The sequence below is a fragment of the Bidens hawaiensis genome, unplaced genomic scaffold (genome assembly GCF_021521415.1).
Source record: "Bidens hawaiensis isolate Kalapana, Puna unplaced genomic scaffold, B.hawaiensis_p1.1 tig00011793_1, whole genome shotgun sequence".
In the NCBI taxonomy this organism is placed as follows: Eukaryota; Viridiplantae; Streptophyta; class Magnoliopsida; order Asterales; family Asteraceae; genus Bidens; species Bidens hawaiensis.
The window spans coordinates 176,813-199,403 of NW_027491937.1; the positions used below are offsets into that span (position 1 = coordinate 176,813).

General features: G+C 38.3%; 3 protein-coding genes across 3 annotated transcripts; all 3 read left to right on the forward strand.

Annotated features, from left to right (window-relative positions):
- The first annotated feature begins 9,040 nt into the window (after positions 1 to 9,040).
- LOC143539078 (DExH-box ATP-dependent RNA helicase DExH8-like) lies at positions 9,041 to 15,732 on the forward strand. Its single transcript, XM_077032498.1, has 8 exons — positions 9,041 to 9,221; positions 11,574 to 11,852; positions 12,212 to 12,383; positions 12,480 to 12,627; positions 13,493 to 13,807; positions 14,726 to 14,872; positions 15,130 to 15,310; positions 15,674 to 15,732. Exons 1-8 carry the CDS (start codon positions 9,041 to 9,043, stop codon positions 15,730 to 15,732), a joined length of 1,482 nt encoding a protein of 493 aa, XP_076888613.1.
- Positions 15,733 to 15,796: 64 nt separating this feature from the next.
- On the forward strand, positions 15,797 to 18,086 carry LOC143539079 (DExH-box ATP-dependent RNA helicase DExH8-like). Its single transcript, XM_077032499.1, has 7 exons — positions 15,797 to 15,967; positions 16,056 to 16,178; positions 16,268 to 16,412; positions 16,552 to 16,817; positions 16,889 to 17,077; positions 17,173 to 17,697; positions 17,871 to 18,086. The coding sequence occupies exons 1-7, from the start codon at positions 15,797 to 15,799 to the stop codon at positions 18,084 to 18,086; spliced, it is 1,635 nt and encodes a 544-aa protein (XP_076888614.1).
- A 2,432-nt stretch (positions 18,087 to 20,518) lies between these two features.
- LOC143539040 (uncharacterized) lies at positions 20,519 to 22,438 on the forward strand. Its single transcript, XM_077032460.1, has 6 exons — positions 20,519 to 20,553; positions 20,679 to 20,732; positions 20,857 to 20,881; positions 21,503 to 21,577; positions 21,663 to 21,767; positions 21,866 to 22,438. Exons 2-6 carry the CDS (start codon positions 20,728 to 20,730, stop codon positions 21,980 to 21,982), a joined length of 327 nt encoding a protein of 108 aa, XP_076888575.1. The 5' UTR covers positions 20,519 to 20,553; positions 20,679 to 20,727; the 3' UTR covers positions 21,983 to 22,438.
- The last annotated feature ends 153 nt before the right edge of the window (positions 22,439 to 22,591 follow it).

The window sequence follows — 22,591 nt, forward strand, 5'->3', positions numbered from 1 at the left end:
TGTTCCCTTTAACTTGTTGCAACATTCATATTTTTAGCCTCATTTTAATAATAATAGAACAATTTGGGATTTAAAAAAATGTCTTAAATAAACTTTTAAATTTCCATAGCCGAAAGTAAAAGTATCATTAACAATAAAACTTAACAAAACTATTCAAATAAAATCTATAAAAATTAATATCAAAGGTGAAATTTATATACAACCATGTGGTCTAAAACAACTAAATAATGCAATTAACAATAAAAGGAGTCTGAATGCTTAGGCAAATCATAGTGATGTTATATAAAACAAGGTGAACTTCTTGGATGCATTACCTTACACAATAGCAAATGTAAATGTAAACGAATACATGGATGGTTACGAAAAAAATAAATAAATAAAAACTTTTAAGAAAATACATTAATAACATTTTTTTTCAAATAAATACTAAAAATTGCTTAAGGAACAATCATGGACCTGAGGTTGGAGCACATCAATGCTACACTACTCGAGATTAGAAAAATATATCGTGGAATCGTGGATGTATTGTAAAACAAACAAAACTTGACAAGTTGAAATTGACACTATACGACTATTGTTTTAAAGGCAAGGCTACATGTTACAAAATAACTATGCTTAAAAAACAAACAGGTGTGAATTTTATTATTTTAGTAAAATATTAAACAATAATTATCAACATAATATTGCATATTAAGTTTTCGGGGTGTAACGCTCGTGGGCTATAACGATGACACATACGGAACAAGGAAAGTTTTAGTGGCACTAAGGAGGAACAAGTAACGGTTTCAAAGGTATGTCCGTTCCCAAGATAACCACTAAATGAGTTAATCTCATATGGCGTCCAATGTCTTTCTATATATAGGCATCATGTTGCAACCAACGACAAGGGATCATAAAGTAAGCAACACCACCTTTGGCTTGATGCGTTTCATTTAAGGACATCGGTTTCGTAACTCATTATTTGAGAGATCATAAATATTTAAAGATATGTTTTCCTTGAAGTCGGATGAAACGCCACATACCATGTTTTCATTAGTGTTGGAGTAGATGATGGGACTTGCTCGGGTCTTGAAGAAACACTAAGTGAACCCTGGACAGATTATAGATAATCTGGGGGTTAAGTAATGTTTCCCACGAGAATGAGGTCCAACAGAGATGGTTGTTCTTCAAGGGACCTGCAAAACAAACACCGTAAGCTCGTCACTGAGAAGGGGGGGTTCCTCCTTGTGACCACCCTCCGGCGTGAGAATCAGACTAGATTGCTCTGAATATAAGTGTATATTAAGAGATTGCTAGATAACTGGATAGCAGATGATCTTACCATTCCAAGATGTTGGAGTATTTATAGCCGAAGGTAGGTTTCCTAGAAGGTACAGCCGGCTGAATAGTATTCCTGTTCTACCAACAGTGGATTATGCACAGGCCATACTAGTTGGTGGATAGGTTACGGCCAACAGTAACAAAGTCGGCTGCACTATTCCACCAACTGTAGATTATGCACGTCCCACCTACTGTGGATTATACGCAGGCCATGCTGGTTGGTGAATAGGTTACGGCCAACAGTAACACTATTCTACCAACTGTAGGCTACGCACGCCCCTCAGTAAGAGTTGGTGAGTAGGCAGCGGCTAATAGTGACAAACAGTACTAGAGGGTGCTCCTCCTCGTACTGTTGTCGGTGAGCTGTCACCCTGTGATTGGCTCATGGGTTGTTCTGGTCAGATCGTCTGTCCTACCCATACCTTGGTAGGTATAGTACAAAAGATCTTTCAGAATCATACGGACTGGCTCATTTTGGCGGGATTGTTCCCGCCTTGCTCATTCCTTCACGTGACTACTGAAGTAGCTATTGCCTTGTGCGTGTAGCCCTGCTGTCTGCGGGTAGCCTTCCCTGATGGCTTGTATCCGCAACTGCGGGAACAGGCGGGGTACTTCACCATTGGGAGGCTTTCCCTGCGTGTACAGCTTGCGTACTGCGCGTAAGATTCTATGAGCATGGTGGGTCCTGCGGGAGCAGATGGCCTTTGCGCAGACGTCTCTGTTCAAGGTGAGTCTTGCGGGACCAACTGGTCTCTGCTGGGACCTACCTCTTCAAGTCCCCCCCGTCCAATGTTCTTCTCATGAATGTTTAATAAAGTGAGGTGAACTTTTGGACTTTAAGCAAGGGGTTTTGAAGAGGGTTTTTAGTTTTAAGGTTCTCCGTGGGGATTCTTCCCGCGGGTTTCCTAATGTCACTTGCAAAAATTCCCGATTTTTTTGCTTGATCTTTGGGTATGATGCGGGTAGGTATGTAACCTTCTCGCAAGTCAGGAGCGTTGAGTCTCACTTGTGTGGATTCTCCCTGAGGTTTTGGTAGTTTTGAACATAGTGATCAATTATGTTTAAACCACCAATTCCATCCTGGAGCCTCAAACAATGTAGTTCTCGACGTTCCCGCTTTGCGGGGATGTTATTTCCGTTTCCGCAAGCATTGCCCAGAAGATCCTTCTTGATTTCAATTCCCTGCTGAGCGCTAGGTATGTGAAGGGTTTTGCCTGAACACTGTACCCGTGCTCGTCTTACGGTTACTTTACTTTCAAGGTACCCCTGGCGTCAATTCCCTGCGGGTGCTAGGTATGTGAAGGGTTTTGCCTTAACACTGTATCCGCACCCGTCTTATAGTTACTTTGTTGCCGGGGTATTCTTGGCTTCAATTCCCTGCGGGTGCTAGGTATGTGAAGGGTTTTGCCTTAACACTGTACCCGCGTCCGTCTTATGGTTACTTGGTTGCCAAGGTAAGGGGTATTTTCCCGCTTACTTTTGAATCTTTTTGAATTTTGAATTTTGAAATTCGAAAGGTTGGTGAGGATAAGAACAGTCCAAACATCTGAAACGTCGTGCGACGGTTTCTTCTGACTGTGTCAGGACGTGCAGGAAGTTATGGTGACGTGACAGTACATGGTCATTCCAGACGCTTTTTCAGGCGCTGTGGGCGTGATTCTTCGGGCGCGTGGCCGCGAAATTAATGGTACGCGTCCTGTCAACAGCTGTTGCCAGCCTGCTCTTTGCCACGTGTCATAGTTTCATTGCACCTTCGATTTCTCTCTCCTTCGCATTAAATTCACCGCATTAATTGCGATTAGTATATAAAGGGGGAGAGGGTCCTTTGTAATTCACACCTTCACCCTTCTCTTCTTCTTCTTAGCGATTTCCGGCAAATACTCCCCTTTTCAGGCAAGCATTTTCCCGAAATCGCTTTTTCTGCAAAATGTCTTCTCGTGATCTTGAGTCTTCGGCCGATGATAAGAGTACTGCTGGTGAGTGCCAGTGTGCTCTGCCCGGCGATCAGTACCGGTATGTTGTTAGGAAGTTCATGCTCGATCCTTTCGAGCCTGAGTTTCCTGAACCCCATCAGACCGTGTACGATGCCCCCAGAGGCAAGATCGGGGTTTATGCAGCATTTTTTGTCTATGGGAATCTTAGGTTGACACGAAAGGAAACGACTTATCCGCTTCTGGTGTCCAGCGGAAGTGCGTTTTCTTTAAGCAGTTTCTCAATGTTGACACGAAAGGAAACGACTTATCCGCATGGTTTGCCAAAAAGCGATTAAGTGCGACTAGTCGTCCATTCAGTGTCTGAGCCTGTTTGATGGTGGTAGGTGATTCCATTTTAATAATGGCTTCGACCTTTTCAGGGTTCGCTCTGAAGCCATCTTTAGTAACAATGACTCCCAAGAACTTCCCTTCTTCCATCCCAAATGAACACTTGCTCGGGTTGAGCTTCATGTTTATCTTTCTGAGCGTGTTGAAAGTTTCTTCAATGTCTTTCAACATCGCTTCTGGCTCGGGGCTTTTGATGACCAAATCATCCATATAGACTTCCAAGTTTCTCCCGATTTGGGCATGAAACTCTTTGTCCATCAGTCGTTGGTACGTGGCCCCTGCATTCTTAAGTCCGAATGGCATCATTTTATAACAAAATGTACCATCGGGCGTCCGAAATGCGGTTTTGTCCTGATCATCTACGGCCATGTGGATTTGATGGTACCCCTTATACGCATCCAAGAAGCATTTAAGGCGAAATGGTACCAACGAATCCACCTTAAGATCAATTTCTGGTAACGGATAACAATCTTTGGGGCATGCTTTGTTCAAATCTTTGAAATCTATGCACATGCGCCATTGTTTGTCATTCTTCGGTACCATTACGGGATTTGCAACCCATGTTTGATATCTGCTAACGCGTACGATGCCTGCGTCAAGGAGTTCCTTGACTTGGGTTCTACACGCGTTAGTTTGTTCAGGCCCCATTACTCTGCGCTTTTGTACTACTGGCGTAACAGCCGGATCGCACTTGAGCTTATGCTCCGCCTTACTTCGGGGTACACCAGTCATGTCAGCTGGTGCCCACGCAAAGATGTCAGCGTTTTTCTGCAGTAAGCGTTTGAGTAGGGTGCGGGTGGGATCAACGATTGTTGGTCCAATGGTAACGGCCTGGTCGGGGTATTTGCCATTGAAGGCCCATTTTTCCTGTTCGGTGATGGTTGGTTTAGCCTTTTTCGGTTTGGGTTTAGATGAGACAGATGCGATGCATACCTGGGGAATGCCAGTGATCATCGCTACACCCTCAGCTGTTGACCATCCCATCATGCCGTGGACTGAAGATACCACGGCGTTGAATCTTGCCATCCCGTCTCTTCCGAATAGGATGTCGTACGTGTGGTGTGGCTTTTTCATCACGACAAAATCCACGTCTTCTGTGCGTGAATGATTCCCATCAGTAAGAGTAACGGGGAAAGATAGGATACCCAGGGGGGTTTCTGTACTGCCGTCAAACCCTTCCATTGAAGCGTAGACCGTTTCCAAGCGTTCTTTGTCTTCATCATCCAGCTTATCAAAGAACTGCATGTACATCACTGTCGACGAAGCGCCGTTGTCAGCAAGAGTGCGGGAAGTGATGTAATGCCCCAGCTGGCTTCTGATGACGATGGGGCCTTCTTTGCTGGGGCCTCCTGGCACTCGCGGGAAGCGCACCTCAGCTTCCTTCCACGCGCATGGTTCTGTCACTCGTCTTTTTCTTCCTCTGACCTTGCCATGAACCATGTTGATGCTGATGTCGACGGGCTTTCGTCCGTTACCTCTGTACCGGTTGTCATTCCTTCCTCCCTTCCTGATTGATGCCACGAGATGTGCAAGTCTTCCATCCTTGACAAATGTCTCAATAATATCCTTCAAGGATGTGCACTCTTCAGTACCATGACCCTTTGTCCCGTGGAAATCACAGGATTTGCTTTGATCCGCATTAGGTTTCTGCCGGATCAATGGGGCTTTTGGCCATGGCAATTTTTCCGTGGCAAATATCTCCGTGACGCTCTTCGTGAGTGGCGTCCACCGGTGTTTTCGGTTTGAAGGGTGTGTGTTGTCCCTTCCGCCAACAAGAGGGCGAGAGCTGGATGAGGTGTCAAAGTTTACCCTTGACTGCCAAATACCTAGCCTCCTCTTTTTGTTCTGCCGGGCGATCCGGACATTGTTTTCTCTTGTCCTCTGCGTGTAGAGGTGTGTACTCTGGGGAAGATCCCTTCCCAGTTGCTTTTCCGTCTCGGCAAAGCGCTTTGCCGCCGTCATGATGGCATCCCATGTTGATGGCATGCCATCCTTACCCGTCAATATGCGGATAAGTTCTGGGTATTCGGCGCCTTTGATGAAGGCGGCGCGAACCAGATCCTCACTTATGTTGCCGAGACTTAGCTTTTTGGAGTTGAAGCGAGTGATGAAGTCTAGTAAAGATTCATCCTCCTCTCTCACGCAGTTGAGGATCGTCCACTACTCTTCAGTGTACTTCCTCTGTTGGCTGAAGTGCTGGCTGAACTTGTTCTGAAAGTCCGCCCAGTCATATATGTGGTGGATCGGTAAACGATCGAACCATGCCCTGGCCGCTCCGACCAGAGTCATCTGGAACATGTAGCACCACGTGGGTTCCGTCCAGTTGCTGACGGTAGCCCCCGCAATGAACCTGTTCAAATGGTCGTCTGGGTCGGATAGACCATCATAAGTGCCAATGTTGGACATTTGTTTGGCACTTCTCGGGGCGATTGCTTCCGCAATGTCCCTTGCGAATTTTGACTTTCCTGCATTTGTAGCAGTTGGTCTAAAGGTTTTGGAGAAGTCACGCGGGTTTCTCTCCGCGATTGGTTTAAAAGCTTCCCCAAAATTCCTTTTTGGTTGGACGTCCGTTTCCTTACGCTTCCCTTTCGCCTTATGGCGAGGGTTTGCGTCGGTATCGGACTCCAACTCGTCGTCTGAGTACTCGCAGTCACTGCTCATATTGAGGTGTTGGCGAGTACTGGCGAATTCGTCAGCCTGTTGAACTGAACGCAAGCGTTCATCCAATTCGGCTTGGAATTCTCTTTGCCGTGCTTCGGCCCACGCCTTCACTTGATCTAGTGTTTGGCGAGGGACCTTCGTTCGTTTTTCCAGCTGGGTATCGGTGAACCCCAGTGGAATATTTACTGCACTTGCCCCGGCTTGGGTAGTCGGGGGTAGTGTTCGTAAGCATTGTATAACCGCCGGTGTTCCCCCCAGTTGCTGGGGTTGTTACCGGGGTTTCTTGGTCGGTTACTGGCCTTTGGACCGGAGTAACGTTAATCATTTCTTCAGAAATTGTGAAAAAACTAAAATAGTTCTAGCTTTTATGCACGGATGGCGCCAATGAAGAAACACTAAGTGAACCCTGGACAGATTATAGATAATCTGGGGGTTAAGTAATGTTTCCCACGAGAATGAGGTCCAACAGAGATGGTTGTTCTTCAAGGGACCTGCAAAACAAACACCGTAAGCTCGTCACTGAGAAGGGGGGGGGGTTCCTCCTTGTGACCACCCTCCGGCGTGAGAATCAGACTAGATTGCTCTGAATATAAGTGTATATTAAGAGATTGCTAGATAACTGGATAGCAGATGATCTTACCATTCCAAGATGTTGTAGTATTTATAGCCGAAGGTAGGTTTCCTAGAAGGTACAGCCGGCTGAATAGTATTCCTGTTCTACCAACAGTGGATTATGCACAGGCCATACTAGTTGGTGGATAGGTTACGGCCAACAGTAACAAAGTCGGCTGCACTATTCCACCAACTGTAGATTATGCACGTCCCACATACTGTGGATTATACGCAGGCCATGCTGGTTGGTGAATAGGTTACGGCCAACAGTAACACTATTCTACCAACTGTAGGCTACGCACGCCCCTCAGTAAGAGTTGGTGAGTAGGCAGCGGCTAATAGTGACAAACAGTACTAGAGGGTGCTCCTCCTCGTACTGTTGTCGGTGAGCTGTCACCCTGTGATTGGCTCATGGGTTGTTCTGGTCAGATCGTCTGTCCTACCCATACCTTGGTAGGTATAGTACAAAAGATCTTTCAGAATCATACGGACTGGCTCATTTTGGCGGGATTGTTCCCGCCTTGCTCATTCCTTCACGTGACTACTGAAGTAGCTATTGCCTTGTGCGTGTAGCCCTGCTGTCTGCGGGTAGCCTTCCCTGATGGCTTGTATCCGCAACTGCGGGAACAGGCGGGGTACTTCACCATTGGGAGGCTTTCCCTGCGTGTACAGCTTGCGTACTGCGCGTAAGATTCTATGAGCATGGTGGGTCCTGCGGGAGCAGATGGCCTTTGCGCAGACGTCTCTGTTCAAGGTGAGTCTTGCGGGACCAACTGGTCTCTGCTGGGACCTACCTCTTCAGGTCTCATAGATAACGTCATCCAACTATACCTAAATCTACACAAGGGATTATTATCTCCACTTTATTTCTGTCGTTAAGCTCGAGACGTGTGATTCATTTTCCAACAATCAAGTAAGAGTGTGTGGAGCCAACTCCGACAAGCCAGTTTATATACAAAATCATAAATGAGTTTAATCATGAGATACTGCTAATCCAAATGCAAAATATACAAAATTGTGTATCATACAAAATTGACGAGTAAAGAGACACATACTTACTAATATATCATATTACTGAATGTTTTCAAAATAGTTTTCTAGATTCAATTAACATTTGAGATGAAATTAGTTTTTTAGGATGTCAATAAATGTCTATAATGTCTATTATCATTATCTGGTAAATGTCCATCCCTTACTTCGATATAAGAGTAGTCATTACACAACCTTTCAAGATTCTTTTTCGAAAAAGAGAAACTAGAAAAGAAAAAATGTCAAAATGACTTTGAACCTGACCAATTCATTTTGAGAAAATGTTATTCCATTGTTGAAGTCTCATAGAAAGATCAAGGAACAATATTTTAATATCATGGTTTAAACTTTAAGATAAATGATCAAATACAATAATCCGTTATCGTACATTACGTACGCGACACACTTAACCATTGATTTCAAAAACACGCTAACCCTAAAATCACAACTACGCGATATGTTCATCGTCCACCGCCCTTACCATCCCGTCAAAGTCCACCTGTCCACAGTCGTGACAATCGTCTACCATCATGAGCACCGTCCTCTTCGTACTACCATCGATCGTTGTTCACGTGTCAGTTGATCAATTTCCAACTAAAATTGAAATTGTTGAACCTAATTGATAAGTTAACCTTAAAACTGATCCAATTAATCATCAAGTTGAAGCTTCAATCGATCAATTTTGAGTTTTGATTGATGTGTTTTAACCTTGAATTTATCAGGATTTAAGCCTGACGTTTTAGGTTTTTAACCAGAACGTTTTAAGGTTGAGAATTTAACTTAACGATTTTAACCTTTTAACCTTGTCTGTCTTTTGCACACCTAATATACATTAAACAATAATTACATGTTAACGCACCTCTAAACTTTAAATTATATTATTTTGAAAGGGCATATATTACTTACTTTAGTGTCTTGACAATATTGACTTGGGCCACACCAAGTCAAGCCATCCGTCAGAGTCGTGTACAAACGACACAGCCACATAGACGCCGCGGCAACTTTAGTCCGGGCCCAGCTCATCATATATACATACATATACGTACACACCAACACACCAATCACCTTTCACTCACACACACCCAGGGTTTTACGCGATGGAGGAGCTACCGTCGATTTCCATAACCAACCACTCGCCGTCATCATCATCATCGACGTCATTATCATCACCGTCGTCTGATAATTTCAGTAACCTACCTATCACGTCTCTCCGGAGCAAAATTGTAGAGAAGATAATGGAGAGTCGCGTCACTCTCATCGTCGGTGAAACCGGCTGCGGTATCAATAACATTTATATTAATATTATTTTATTATGTCTAGTTTTTCGGTATAATTGACTGAGTTGACTGTTACGAAGACTCGGTTTGACCTTTTACGTTGATTTGAACTCATAGCAGTAAGTTTTTGCCTCATTAGGGAGAATTATATCGGTTACGTGGCGCGGTGACGGCATTTATAATGTACGTATAAGTAGAATGATTGTTAATGCTTTTGTGTTGTGATTTAATTATTAGAGTTTAGGCATGGTATAGTTAATTAAATTGGTTATTAGACTGTGTTTAGAGGTATCTGTCTACGGCTAGGGTTCCGTTTACCGTGAATAGTTTTTAGGTTTACTTTACGAGCTTATAACAAGCAGTGTTCGAAGTGCATTGGGATGTATTGATTGGGAAGTGGATTTTTGTTGTGATGGCTCGGTCTATAATCTGTGTGGCATGCGTTGTGTACTCGTGTTTTTATGTTTGAGAATTAGTTATATATGTTTAAAGTAGCTGCTGAGAAGTGTAATAAGTTGACATGCAGGGGAGTTAAAGGTGAATGAAATCATGGATTACTTGATGGACTGTTTTAAGGACATTAAGCTTGTAATTAGCACTAACAGCGTGTTTGTTAATATCATACATCTGTATTATGGTGAGTTAGTGACTCGACTCATTACAATGTTGAGTTGAGAATGAGGTTCCTTGAAATCAATGTTTGTAACACCTAAGCAAATTACACCCACTGTGTTTATAAGGAATGCTTAATTCTAGATACTGTCAATTTGTTTTGGGTGTATTGATTGCGGATGGCATGAGAATCCACATTTAAGCGTGCTTGACGGGGCTAATTCTAGGATGGGTAGTCTCCTTTGTTGGCAATGCTTACAATATTGGTTGGTATGAGGGCCCAAATGTCACAAAAATCCTTTTATTGTCTGCTCTTTTAGCCCTCCATTCTCTTTGTTCGTTCATGAAGTTATTGTTTGCTTCGATAGTCGATGAAGAGAAAACGAGCCCCATTATACTAGTTATGTAATTATCATATGTAGAAAGTGTCCAAGTGTAACCCTCTTTGTATATAGAACCACTATGTAACCCTATTATCCACACGATCAATATACAATTATTCCTTTTGGTTTAACTGTATTTTGGTATTAAAGACAAGTTCCTACTAAACCCTAGTTGCCAGCACATGAACCCTAGCTGCCGCTCATAACAACTACTCACGCTAGCTGTCGGAAACCCTAATCGCCGAAACAACTTGCTCTTTGAAACACCAACCATAGTAGCGTATGGTTCACAGGGTGATCGAAAGTCTAGAAAATCGCCCACTCACCGCCAAGGGATCTTGTCGAAAAACAAAAAACGGTCATAAGTATCTAGAAGTTATCCAACTATGATATTATTCTCCTTATATGGAGGCCCTATGTAACCTCGTTATACACAATTAATTAAAGTTACTTTTCGTGGTTTAACCAGCTCCTTTTTCTGTCTCATTTACTGACCACGAGAAGGAAAAAGTTGTATGCAGCCCTTTGTGATTTAGTTTGGTTATAAATCATCTCATCATCCGTCCAACTCATTGTTATCTCTTTTTTCTTTTTTACCGTGGTTAATTGATTTAAAGTTGCCTCTTCTTTGTTAGATATAATACAGTTACTTTAGAATTGTTTTAGCGCATCCTTTTGGAAGCTTGTCTTATAGTTTGAAACTATTTCATGTCCTCTAAAGTGAAATTGGTTACAACTTCCATTTTTCTAATACCGGTGTTCTTAAATGAAAGATTCATATTCCTTAGTTGCTTCATAGAGGCGCACATAATATTTTCTATCGAAGTTATTTGGAAACCCACTTATAGAAAGAAACATTGCAATAATATCTGGCTTGTTATTCGTTGAACTATCCATATTAAGAAATGCTACATTGGTATGAAACTGTTTGTTTGTCAGGCGATAAGTATACATATGAACTTTCTTGTAAGAGGCATTTATCGAAGTTTATCAGTGTTATTCATATTCTTGAATACTAGGTATACTGAAATAGCAATTACAGTTGTAGAACACTTGTGTTAAATAGAACAGCTTTTATTATATTACTTTAAAATTAACACTAGTTTCCTTCTGAAATGTTGTTTCCCTTGACACCACAATCTATATGCTGAGGCTGGCTCAAAAACTCACAACACATCAAAAAAGTTTCTATATTGATGAGCTTGTGTCTTAAGAGACTTTACAGTTTTATGGAACCTGTGTTTATGATTCTAACTTCAAGTTCTGATTATATAATGTATTTTCTCTACTGTAAGTCTGCAAGAGCTTAAAATTTGACTTATGCTGGTTATATTCTTTTTCAATAATCAATAATCAAGGGAAGAGCTCACAAGTTCCTCAGTTTTTACTCGAAGCAAATATTGAACCAATATTATGCACACAACCAAGGAGATTTGCTGTGGTGGCAGTTGCTAAAATGGTGGCTGCAGCTCGGAACTGTGTAATAGGGGGTGAGGTTGGATATCACATAGGCCACTCCAAAGTTATGTCTGCCAGGTACTCACAATACTATAATCCTGCTTTATCTATCCGTTTTATGTTTCATGTTGTTACTGCTGTGAGATCGTCTTCATTTTCATTTAAAATTGGGTTGGGTTGTAATTTGCTACTTTGCTTCAGGATGGTTAACAGTAGTTGTTGTTGACCCTAGGCTGACCATAGTTTGCTTTTGTAGGTCTTATTTTTCTTGAGCAAGAATATAAGGAATTTTACCTAGGATATGGTCTAGTTTTCTCGTGATAGTTGTTTGCATGTTAGCCACATGCATTCATGTCTTAATGAACAAATTTGTCACTTTAGTTATGAGTAAACCTTAAAATTTAATTAAAATTCCCCTTCTCTCTTTTTCTTCACTAATAGTTGTTTACACCAATGTTTTTTTATTGGTTGCATCAATAGTTTTTGTGCCACTTGATCTTTATAATAATCGTTAAACCCTTATGTTCTAATGTTACAGCTCGAAAATCATTCAAAACTGCTGGAGTTTTGCTGGAGGAAATGCGTGGAAAAGGAATGAGTGCTCTAAAGTACAAGGTTATCATACTTGATGAAGTGCATGAAAGATCCGTTGAGTCGGATCTCGTTCTTGTATGCGTGAAGCAGTTTCTAATAAAAAATAGTGGGCTAAGGTTAGCATATTTGTTTCTTTCATTTTGCCTTTTCTCTTATTTTTTGCTTACATTTTTGTCATTTTAACCATTTTTCTTGCATTGTTGCATTTTTAGGGTGGTGTTGATGTCTGCCACTGCTGATATTACAAGATACAAGGAGTATTTTAGAGATCTTGGTCGAGGTGAAAGGGTTGAAGTTTTAGGAATTCCCAGCTCTGAGAAGCATACTTTGTACCAGAGAAGAGTTTCATATCTTGAGCAGGTAGTTTCATTACTTGATAAACAAACGAAAAAAAACTTATTTCCAATGTAGAATTTATAAAGTAACCAACCTTAGTTGCGAGCAGTTACTGCATTGCAGGTTTCGATCGAAATGGAATGGGTTTTTCCAAACTCATATCCTAAGACCAAACAAGATGCAACACTTCCAAAAACATATTTTTCAAGCCAAAACCCTTATAACAAACGCACTCTTATATTTATTGCATAGCATGCCTAATAAGGCTCTTTTTATGTATGTTGCATTTCTAATTTTAGACTTTAAATGTGTTCTCTTTATTTATACCTTCCCTGAAATCTCAATTCCGCAACCCAAGCATAACAGACTCTTCATAAATGTATATAAAAAGTAAAGATTATTTGTTTTCACAGGAGGAAACTGTGTTTCTTTTATTATAATCGTGCTTATACCTTTGGTTATCAGATGACTGAAAGTCTGAAACTACAAATATGCAACATTGCCGTGATCTGCAAGGATTCATTTTTTCAATCCTTTTTTTGGGACTTGTTTGCGAAAACAGATAATCTTTACTGTTTATCTACAATTTATGAAGAGTTTTTTATGTCTAGGTTGCAAGATTGAGATTTCAGGAAAAGTTATGAATAGAGATAGAATACATTATAGTCTATTGTTAGAAGCACAACAAACATAAAGAAAGAGTCTTAACAGGTATGCTATGCAATAAATAGAAGGTTTTGGTTTAAAATCCGCGTTTCAAAAAACTGTCATGTTGATGAGTGTTGGTACCGGATTTTATGAATAATTCTTGCAACTTTTGTAAGTTATTGTGGTATATGTATTGTGTATGTTTAATCTTTCTTTTTTCTTTTTTGTGTGTGTAAAACAGGTGGCTGAAATTCTTGGCATGAGTTCAGAGTCTCTATCTTTTAAATACTGTTCTGGACCAAGCCCAGATTCATCTGAAGCAACTATGAATCGAGAAGTTCACAAGCTTATACATAATCTGGTATTGCATATTCATAAATATGAACCAGATATGGAGAAAAGCATTTTGATATTTCTTCCAACTTATTATGCACTGGAGCAACAATGGCTTGATTTGATTTGTGTTAGCAGTACTTTTGAAATTCACATCTTACATAGTAGCATTGACGCAGAGCAAGCTCTTAATACCATGAGAATTTCGAAGTCTCATAGGAAGGTTTGCCTTTTTACTTTTCATGTTTGTGTATTAACGGCCGTTTGTTTTTGAGTTTTGGAACTAATTATCTTGTTTTGTTGACTGAAAGTCACAAATTATGGATTTTTTTTGTTTGGATATTCATATTTCAATTAGGATGCTCAAATAATTAGGATGGGGATTTGCCACGACACAGACATAGCACAAAATTAAATGGCTTAGGGTTGTGGCTAAACGTATCAACACAGCCACTAACCCATTTAAAATTAAAATTAAGTTTTTTAATAGTATAAATGCTTTATTCAGCCTGCCAAACCCATTACAACCGTTTATAACCTGTTGAACTTAACCTTTTAAATTTTATATTAAGGCCATCCAAGTATACATTTGCTTTTGTTTATGCCAATCCGGCCAAAGTTATGCCAAAAAAATGTGAATTGGCAAAAATGCTCTGAACATTAAAATTTTAAAATAATGTAAATATTATATGAAATGTGAGCCATCTATACCCTTTTAAATAACTTTTAGTAACGGGAAATAGCATTTAAAAGAGGGAGATAACCGGTATTTTGTTATTTATGCTTTTATAATTTTTTGAAGTTAGCAGCATTTTTCTAAATTTCCTGCTTAAATTTGGCCAGAGTTGGTATAAACGAAGTTGGGCGGCCTATAAAGCTGTTTTGACACATGGATGACCTTGATGAAAGGAACTAAATATTTGAGTGACACCTGCATACACTATCCCTAATTAGGACTTCAAAAGCTCGTCCAAACGCTATTTTCTGTATCTCATATTCTCACGGTTGATTATATGATTCTGATTATTCAGTATGACATAATCACTGTCATAAAGATCACCCAAATATATTGCAGTCATTTGTGTACAGAAAAAATTCTAATCATTCTTCACTTTCTTCTGAAACATTCTTCTTGGAGCAGGTGATACTGGCAACAAACATTGCAGAATCTTCTGTAACAATACCAAAAGTTGCCTATGTGATTGATTCATGCAGATCTCTACAAGTGTACTGGGATGCAAATAGGAAAGCTGAATCAGCAGAGATTGTTTGGGTATCCGAATCTCAGGTAATTAGTAGTTTGTACTTTGTAGGTTTCATATATCAAATTCCTGGATAGCTTTCTGAATCGTGTAATGTTCACTTTCAAATTAAAGTATTTTGTGGTACGAAATCAATAATCAATGTTTATTCCAATTCTCATTTGGTATTTGTGTAAATCCCTATAACCCAAATGGCTTGATGACGCTAAAGCCACAAACATAGTTCTTACTTTTCTTTCACAAGCTTGGTTAAAATTTAATATTTCCATGTTGCATGTTATAGGCTGAGCAAAGGCGAGGGAGAACAGGCCGCACTTGTGATGGTGAAGTATTTCGACTTGTAACTGAACCATTTTTTGGCCAATTAGAGAAATTTGAAGAACCGTCTATTTTGAAGTTATCATTAAGGCAACAAGTGCTTCTTACTACTTGTGCTGAATCAAGAACTATCAATGACCCAAAGGGTAAGCATCTGTGTGTGTCTATTTTGAAGTTATCAGTGACTTATTTTTATAAGTCACTGGAGTGTGCAAATTGAAAGATTCTACTAACCACAAATAGCATTAACTGCACCATCTTAAATTGATTATTTTTTTTGGTTTGTGGGCAATATTTTAGGATGGAGGGAATACATTAATAATCTATTTTTTGTAAGCTGATATTTTTCAAATTTACTTTTAGGTAGGTTTACAGATTTCAGTTTTCTCTAACTTTTTTACTTTTTGCCCATTTGACCTGTTTAAGATAAATTATAACTCGACCCATTTATTAACGCGTTGGGAATTTTTCATCTATTGATTCTAAACTAATTTACTGGTGAATTTCAGTCTTATTGCAGAAAGTTATGGATCCACCAAGACCTGAAGTTGTTGACGATGCACTATAAATACTTGTTCATGTTCATGCTTTAGAGAAAACAACGCAAAGAGGTCGTTTTGAGCCAACCTTTTATGGAAGTTTGCTTTCCAGCTTTGCTTTCCAGCTTTGCTTTGTCCTTTGATGCTTCTATGCTTATTCTAAAGTTTGCTGAAGCTGGAATGCTACGTGAAGGCATTATTATTGGGATCTTAATGGACACCCAACCTTTACCAATCACCCGTCCCTTTGGACAAGAAGCACTGGTACTAATATTGGTTCTCATGAACTTCAAAATTGTGATTCAACAGTTGATCTGGTAGATTACTGATGTATTTTTGTCTAAATTTACAGTTTTCTAAGTTCACCGATCACTACTATAATCAAGATGGTAAGCTCACTGGTTTAATGGGTAGGAGGGAAGTGATATACATGGCAAATTTTTGTGCCTTTCAGTTTTGGCAACATACTTTCAAGGTACATAATGGTGACATGATCTATCCTTTTTTTATATTAAATATATGTGTTTTGAATAGATTGGATGACATGTACTTTACATCATGAAGGATAATATTCGTCTGGAGCGGTTAAAACACCTTTTAAAGTTTAATGAGACAGCAAACACCCAAATTACGTCTTTGAAGAGTGAATACGAGTGGTGTTTGTACCACAATCTTGTTCAGTCATCACTCCAGCATGTCGCCGATATATGTATGATTTCGTTTAAAAATAATTTGACCCATTTGAAAATATAAATAACCCAAGGACCCACTGATTAGTAAATTATGAGAGTGCCTTCTTTACTTGTATATGAATATATGCTAATGTGGAGTAATTGTAATAACTGCAGATGAGGACATTCTTCATTCTGTGCATAGATTCCGCCCGGATTTTCTAGCAACCTCAAATGGTCTACCGTCTTACTACGAGCCCAATAAATTTCAGCACAAATGTTTTATTACAGTTGAACACAATGACGATTCTGACCCTCTTGCTACAAACGATGACATCAATCCCATTTATGAAACAAAGAAATGTACATCTTTACCCTTTGTGGGTGCAAACAGCTTAAATAAGAACGAGGTTGCTTTTAGATTGGCCAGCTCAATCAAAGAGGTAGTTAAAGTTTTGCTTCAAGTGTCATTCAGCTACTGTTTTTATTCATTTTTTTCTGTAATGTTGAGCAGATAAGGATGTGTTATCTGGATGACTCAATTGGCAAACAGCAAATCCAGAATTCATTTTCTTATAATGGTCCAGAAGCTTCTATATGTAAATTCTTTATCAATGGCACATGCAATAAGGGAGGCCTGTGCTTATATTCTCATTCATTTGAAGCTAAAAGGCCCGTTTGTAAATTCTTCTTATCGTTACAGGTATACACCACCTTTCACCTTCTAAAACAACGGTTTTGATAAGTTAATCTTAAGCACGGTCTTTGTTAATAAACTGATAATAAGTACATCTACAGGGTTACAGAAACGGAAATTCATGTTTTTACTCTCATAGTTCAAACCAGCTCTCTTTACCAATCACTCAACATGAATCGTGTGCAGCAGATGATGCACCTGCTGACGCTTCTCTTCTTTTAAGTTTGTTTCCTGATCCAGATGACGGTCGCATTCTTATATTCGATGACTTTGATTTTAAGTTCTCCACAAGTTTTGCCAGTGTTTATAGGCCGTCTTCTATAGTATGCACTACATCCGCAGTTCAATCTTCAAATGTCCCGTTTTTGCAAGATTTAAAGGTATTGTGGGGACTTTCTCATCCACACGGGACTATCATTTCTAAAGCTGCTAATAAATCAATCCCATGGAAAAAAGGCAAGTGTGCTGTTTGGATTCCTAAGTTTGGTAATATGGAGAACTGGGAGGAACAAAAGGGAATCATTAAAATGTTTTTTGAGTATCTTGCTATCCGTATGCTGGGTGATGCTTTGTATGAAGTCCAAGTTGTTCTCGTTATCAACAACCTCCGATTCGCTCAACTGCAGGTATCAATACATCTTTCTCCCTTTTGTCCCTTTGATTCGTTTTTTTTTATTTTAATAATTTTTCATTATACTCGTTTTAACCGTTTGAGATAAAACACAACCAGAGTCAAGTGATTAATAAGTAATTTTGGATTTGAAAACCTAAAAGAAGTGCATATTATGTATGATTGCAGGTTGAAAGTCTTGGAAGAGAGAGCTTTTTTTACCTTAGTGAATCATTTGCATTTGAAAAATACAGCTTCGGGAAAGTGCCTGATGGGGTTGGTACTAAAAAGCCAATGTTGGCATCAATGGCAGTTGTGTATGCATTTGATTTGCATCCTCCAACCGATACTCAGCACCGTGACTATGCATCACTTCTTCACAACCAACTACATAGCATAACTTAGGATACAACTCTTGTAGGAGTTCTTTTGTTGGTAGATGTTGATTTTGGATTTTGGTATTCTACTTATGCTAAGATTGTTTTGAAATTATGTTTTTCTTCTTGCTGGATTGAGTCGGGCACCAAAATATTTTTCGGTTTTTTAGTGTTGGTCTAGGTTCACAACTTTATATAAGTTTTCGAATATATTAAAGTTTTCAGCGTGTCACATTTGCTTACATTTGAATTCAAATGCGATGTTTAAACAGAAATAAGGACCCCTCGCTGTTGGATTTACTTATCTAACGGTGCCTGTTTTATTGAACAATGGATTATCTCCAGCCTGTTAATTGTTTGAATATGGCAACTTCGATTGATTAGTAGTACGTTTAACTAGTTATGATTATATTTTAGGGTTGGTGTAATACAAAAGTTATGAAATTACCTATTTGCATCAAAGTAAATAATCCACGTGAGCAAATAATAATGCGTTTAACATAGTTTTATGTGTTAGTATGAACATCAGTTTTATTGGTTACAAAGCTGTTGCTTAGACCATCCCCCCCCCCCCACCCACCCACAACTGTTTTAAGGGATATAAACACCCACAATATGAACATCATATTTCCACTATTCTTTAGTTACTAGGGAGTGAGGCCACACAAAAGAACACTTTTAAAACTCGACTCTATTCATATCATCCAATTAACATCATTTTCTTTTACAAAAGCACCTAAAAGTTTACCAAATTGGTAGAGGCGTTTTTGAAGATGAAACCAATGTGTTCCAACCAGTCACATTATTTCATGCATCTTAATTAATTCGGGTTTATGAAACCTAATTATTTCATACACACACAATAATTTCATTCATCATAACTAATCCGGGTTCATGAAGCCTAATTGACTAACCAATCGAGTTTGCTGATTTGCTAGGGGTGCCTTTGGAGGTTTAACCGGTGTGCCCGATGAGGCGATGATGAAACCAAAGCGTGCCCCCACCCGTAAAAAATACTTATTTTCTCTTCATTTGTACAAACATTTTACGAATACATATATTTTCTTATTATCATGATTTTTTACATTCTTTTAATAATCAATTTTTATCCAAATCATATGTTTGTAATTTTAACCAACAAATACCTATAATCACTCATCTCACATCACCTACTCAAGACAAAGGATCGGGAGAGGAAAAGTAAGCATTATTTGAAAAGGGAAAACTAGTTAAAAAATGACAACTCGAGAACCATCGAATTGCCTGCCATCCGACTAAACTTAAAAAAACGGCAGACCAACTAAACTTCGCATAATCAGCCTAAACTTCGAATAATCTAACCAAACTATTTGGATGCACCGACATAATTTGTATTTATTAGCATTATTAAATTTTTAAACATTTTAAAATGAAAATAACAAGTTACAAAAATAAAATAAACTTTTATATAATAATTTTTTATAATACGTTATAATGTTATAACAAACTTTATATAATATAATGAATAATATAATACTTTTATAATAAATTACAATGTTATAATAAAATTTATGTAATAAGTTATAATATAAAAAATAAAAATGTTATAAAAATAACTTAAATTTTTGTATGTTTATTTAAATATATAAAATATATCATATAAACATTGCAACATGTTATAATAATGTTGTAATTCTAATTCTAATTTATGAATGAACCGAACGAAAGCGAATGGGAACATGCACACGTTTGTTAATTTTAGCTTTAACCGAACACAAATATATAATCAAACAATTCATTCATATTATGCAGCCAATCTTAAACAAACTCAAGCTCTTATTGAGGCTCTTTAAATCAGCAAGCTCGAGCACGAGCTTCACATATCAAGCACAAGCCGACTCCCGGGCCTAAACCAACTTTTTATTTAATATATTTCAATAATAACTATTGCTACGCATAAAATTATGTAAAAGTATACCTAAATTGATATCGAAAAAACAAATTAAATGATTATAATTAATATTTCATCAACAAGTTGAACTCAAACTTAAAAACTACTTAGAAGTCGAACTTGAGCTCAAACCCTCTAAAGTTAAATGAGCTGAGCCCGAGTCTTATTTTAATCAAAGTCGAGCTCGGCTTGATTCGGTTCGGCTCCGGACAAAATGAATTTTTCTTGTCACCAATATATCTATACGTTCTAATAAAAGCCTACAATGGTTTGCCACTTGTCACTCTCACATTAATCCTCACAATTTAAAACCAACTAAATCTAAATTATCCTTTCTTACCATTTATTATTTGATAGTAAATATTTAAATTGTTTTAATCACTACTATACAACATTCATCTCTTAATATGCGTAAGTTTATTTTTTTTTGTGTTTCACTTAATTATTAAACATTATTTTTTTTATGGGTCTCAAACTAGTTTGGAGATATATCACAAAACCCTTTAAACCCATTTCACGCCTAGTAACCAGACTGCACGCCGTCGTCTTTCCGGTATCCAATCAGGTACTCAATCCTCATTATTATTATTATTGCCTCTGCATATTCGTAACCATACATTTGCATTATCATTATTATTATTATTATTAGGGTTTTGTTATTCGTAACCCTAACTACGTTCCTCTTTTCAGATCATATTTTGGCGTTAACTACGTTCTCATTCTCCGTTTTCCATCAAGCATGAGGTGAGTATTCAGTATCTATATGTTATTTATACAGTTTTATACGATTGCGTTTAAGTAAACCCTAGAATTTCAGATCTTAGTGACTGTACTAATAATTTATATTATATTGTTTATGTTTATGCAGTCGACCAATGGAGGAAGATGCACCGGTAAGTACTTTTAGTTTTAACTCATACCTTGTTTGTTGTTACAATTAGGGGCGTAAACGAGCCGAGCTTGAGCTTGGCTTGTTTTGAGCTTTTTTACTAAAGTCTGAAACTCAAGCTTGGCTAGTGAGTTGTTTTTTTCCAGCTCGGGATCGGCTCGTTTATTATATATCAATTAGTTTGTATATGTTTTTTTTAATTATTTTTATATATGTTGAGAAAAACTTTAAATGAGTCTAAGCCCGGTTTGAGCTCGTGTAATAATTAATATCTTAAACAAGCCAAAGCTCGGCTCAAGCTTGGGTGGGCAGTGTGAAATTAATACATAGAAGTCCAAAAGAGGTAAAACTTAAAAATACACAAGACTTGTTAAGGCTTGACGTGCTTTAACAAGCTTTCCATACAAGCCTTGAGTTTGGGCTCGATAACTAAGCAAATTTTATTTGAGGCTTGGGCCCGGCTCGAGCTTGAAAAAGCTCGGCTCCTTTCGAGGTTTTTTTCGGTCCGATCTCAAGCAGCTCGTGAGCGGCTCGTCTCATTTGCACCTGTAGTTTACAATCCAAGTTTTTTTAACTTCTGCATCTGATTTTGAATTGTTCACTTATATGGTAAATACTGATGTAGACCAAGAATGAGGATGAGGAGTTCAACACTGGGCCTCTTTCTGTATTGATGATGAGTGTCAAAAACAACACACAGGTAACGTATGCTTTTATATAATTGATAATTTCTTTTATTATAATTTATGATTAACATTTTTGGTGTCATTTTGTTGCACATTCAGGTTCTTATTAACTGCAGGAACAATAAAAAGCTTCTGGGGCGTGTTAGGGCGTTTGATCGACACTGCAATATGGTGTTGGAAAATGTTAGAGAGATGTGGACTGAGGTTAGTTTTGTCATGAAAATAAGTTTTTTTAGTTCTGTTATTTATTATTATTGTGCACTTTTTTATTATTATTTATTTTGGGATTTTTTGTTTGCCAGGTGCCCAAGACAGGAAAAGGCAAGAAAAAAGCTCTCCCGGTTAACAAAGATAGGTTCATTAGCAAGATGTTTCTGAGAGGCGATTCGGTTATCATTGTGCTTAGAAACCCCAAGTAAAAGCTAAAAGGTATTCTTTTTTGTCCTTTTCATCTTAAACGTTTATAATTGAACCTTATTTTTTTTCTCAAGTTGAATCCATCATGAATTTATTACAAACCGTGTCATGTAAAGTAGTTAGTTGTTAGTTGGTGTCCCGGCACAATTTACTAATGTGGACATCTATGTATTCTTGGTCTTTGTTTTGTTATGCCTGTTTATTCAGTTAGCAGTTTTCTTCAAATGATGTATTCAGTTTTTGGTGTTTGGGATTTGCTTATTTAAACAGCTTATGCTTATAACCAAAAGCATATAATCAGTTTATCAAGAAAAACTACTTATTACCTTGGGTAAACATGTAATTTTGAAAACCAAGAATAATTAGCCTGAAATAAACCTTATATAATAAACCTGCTTATAGAAAACATCATTTAACCCTTAATTTAGCATATGAACATAAGCACTTTTCTCGAACCTAACACTCAAAAGTGCTTGGAAATAATCAAGGGAAATATCTCATCACACCGAAGATGATATCAGATATGTAGAAGTGTTATCTGGTATGCAATTTAGGACCATGGATATTCATATTTCTAGACTAGCTGGCAATTTCTTTTAGTAATCTTTTTA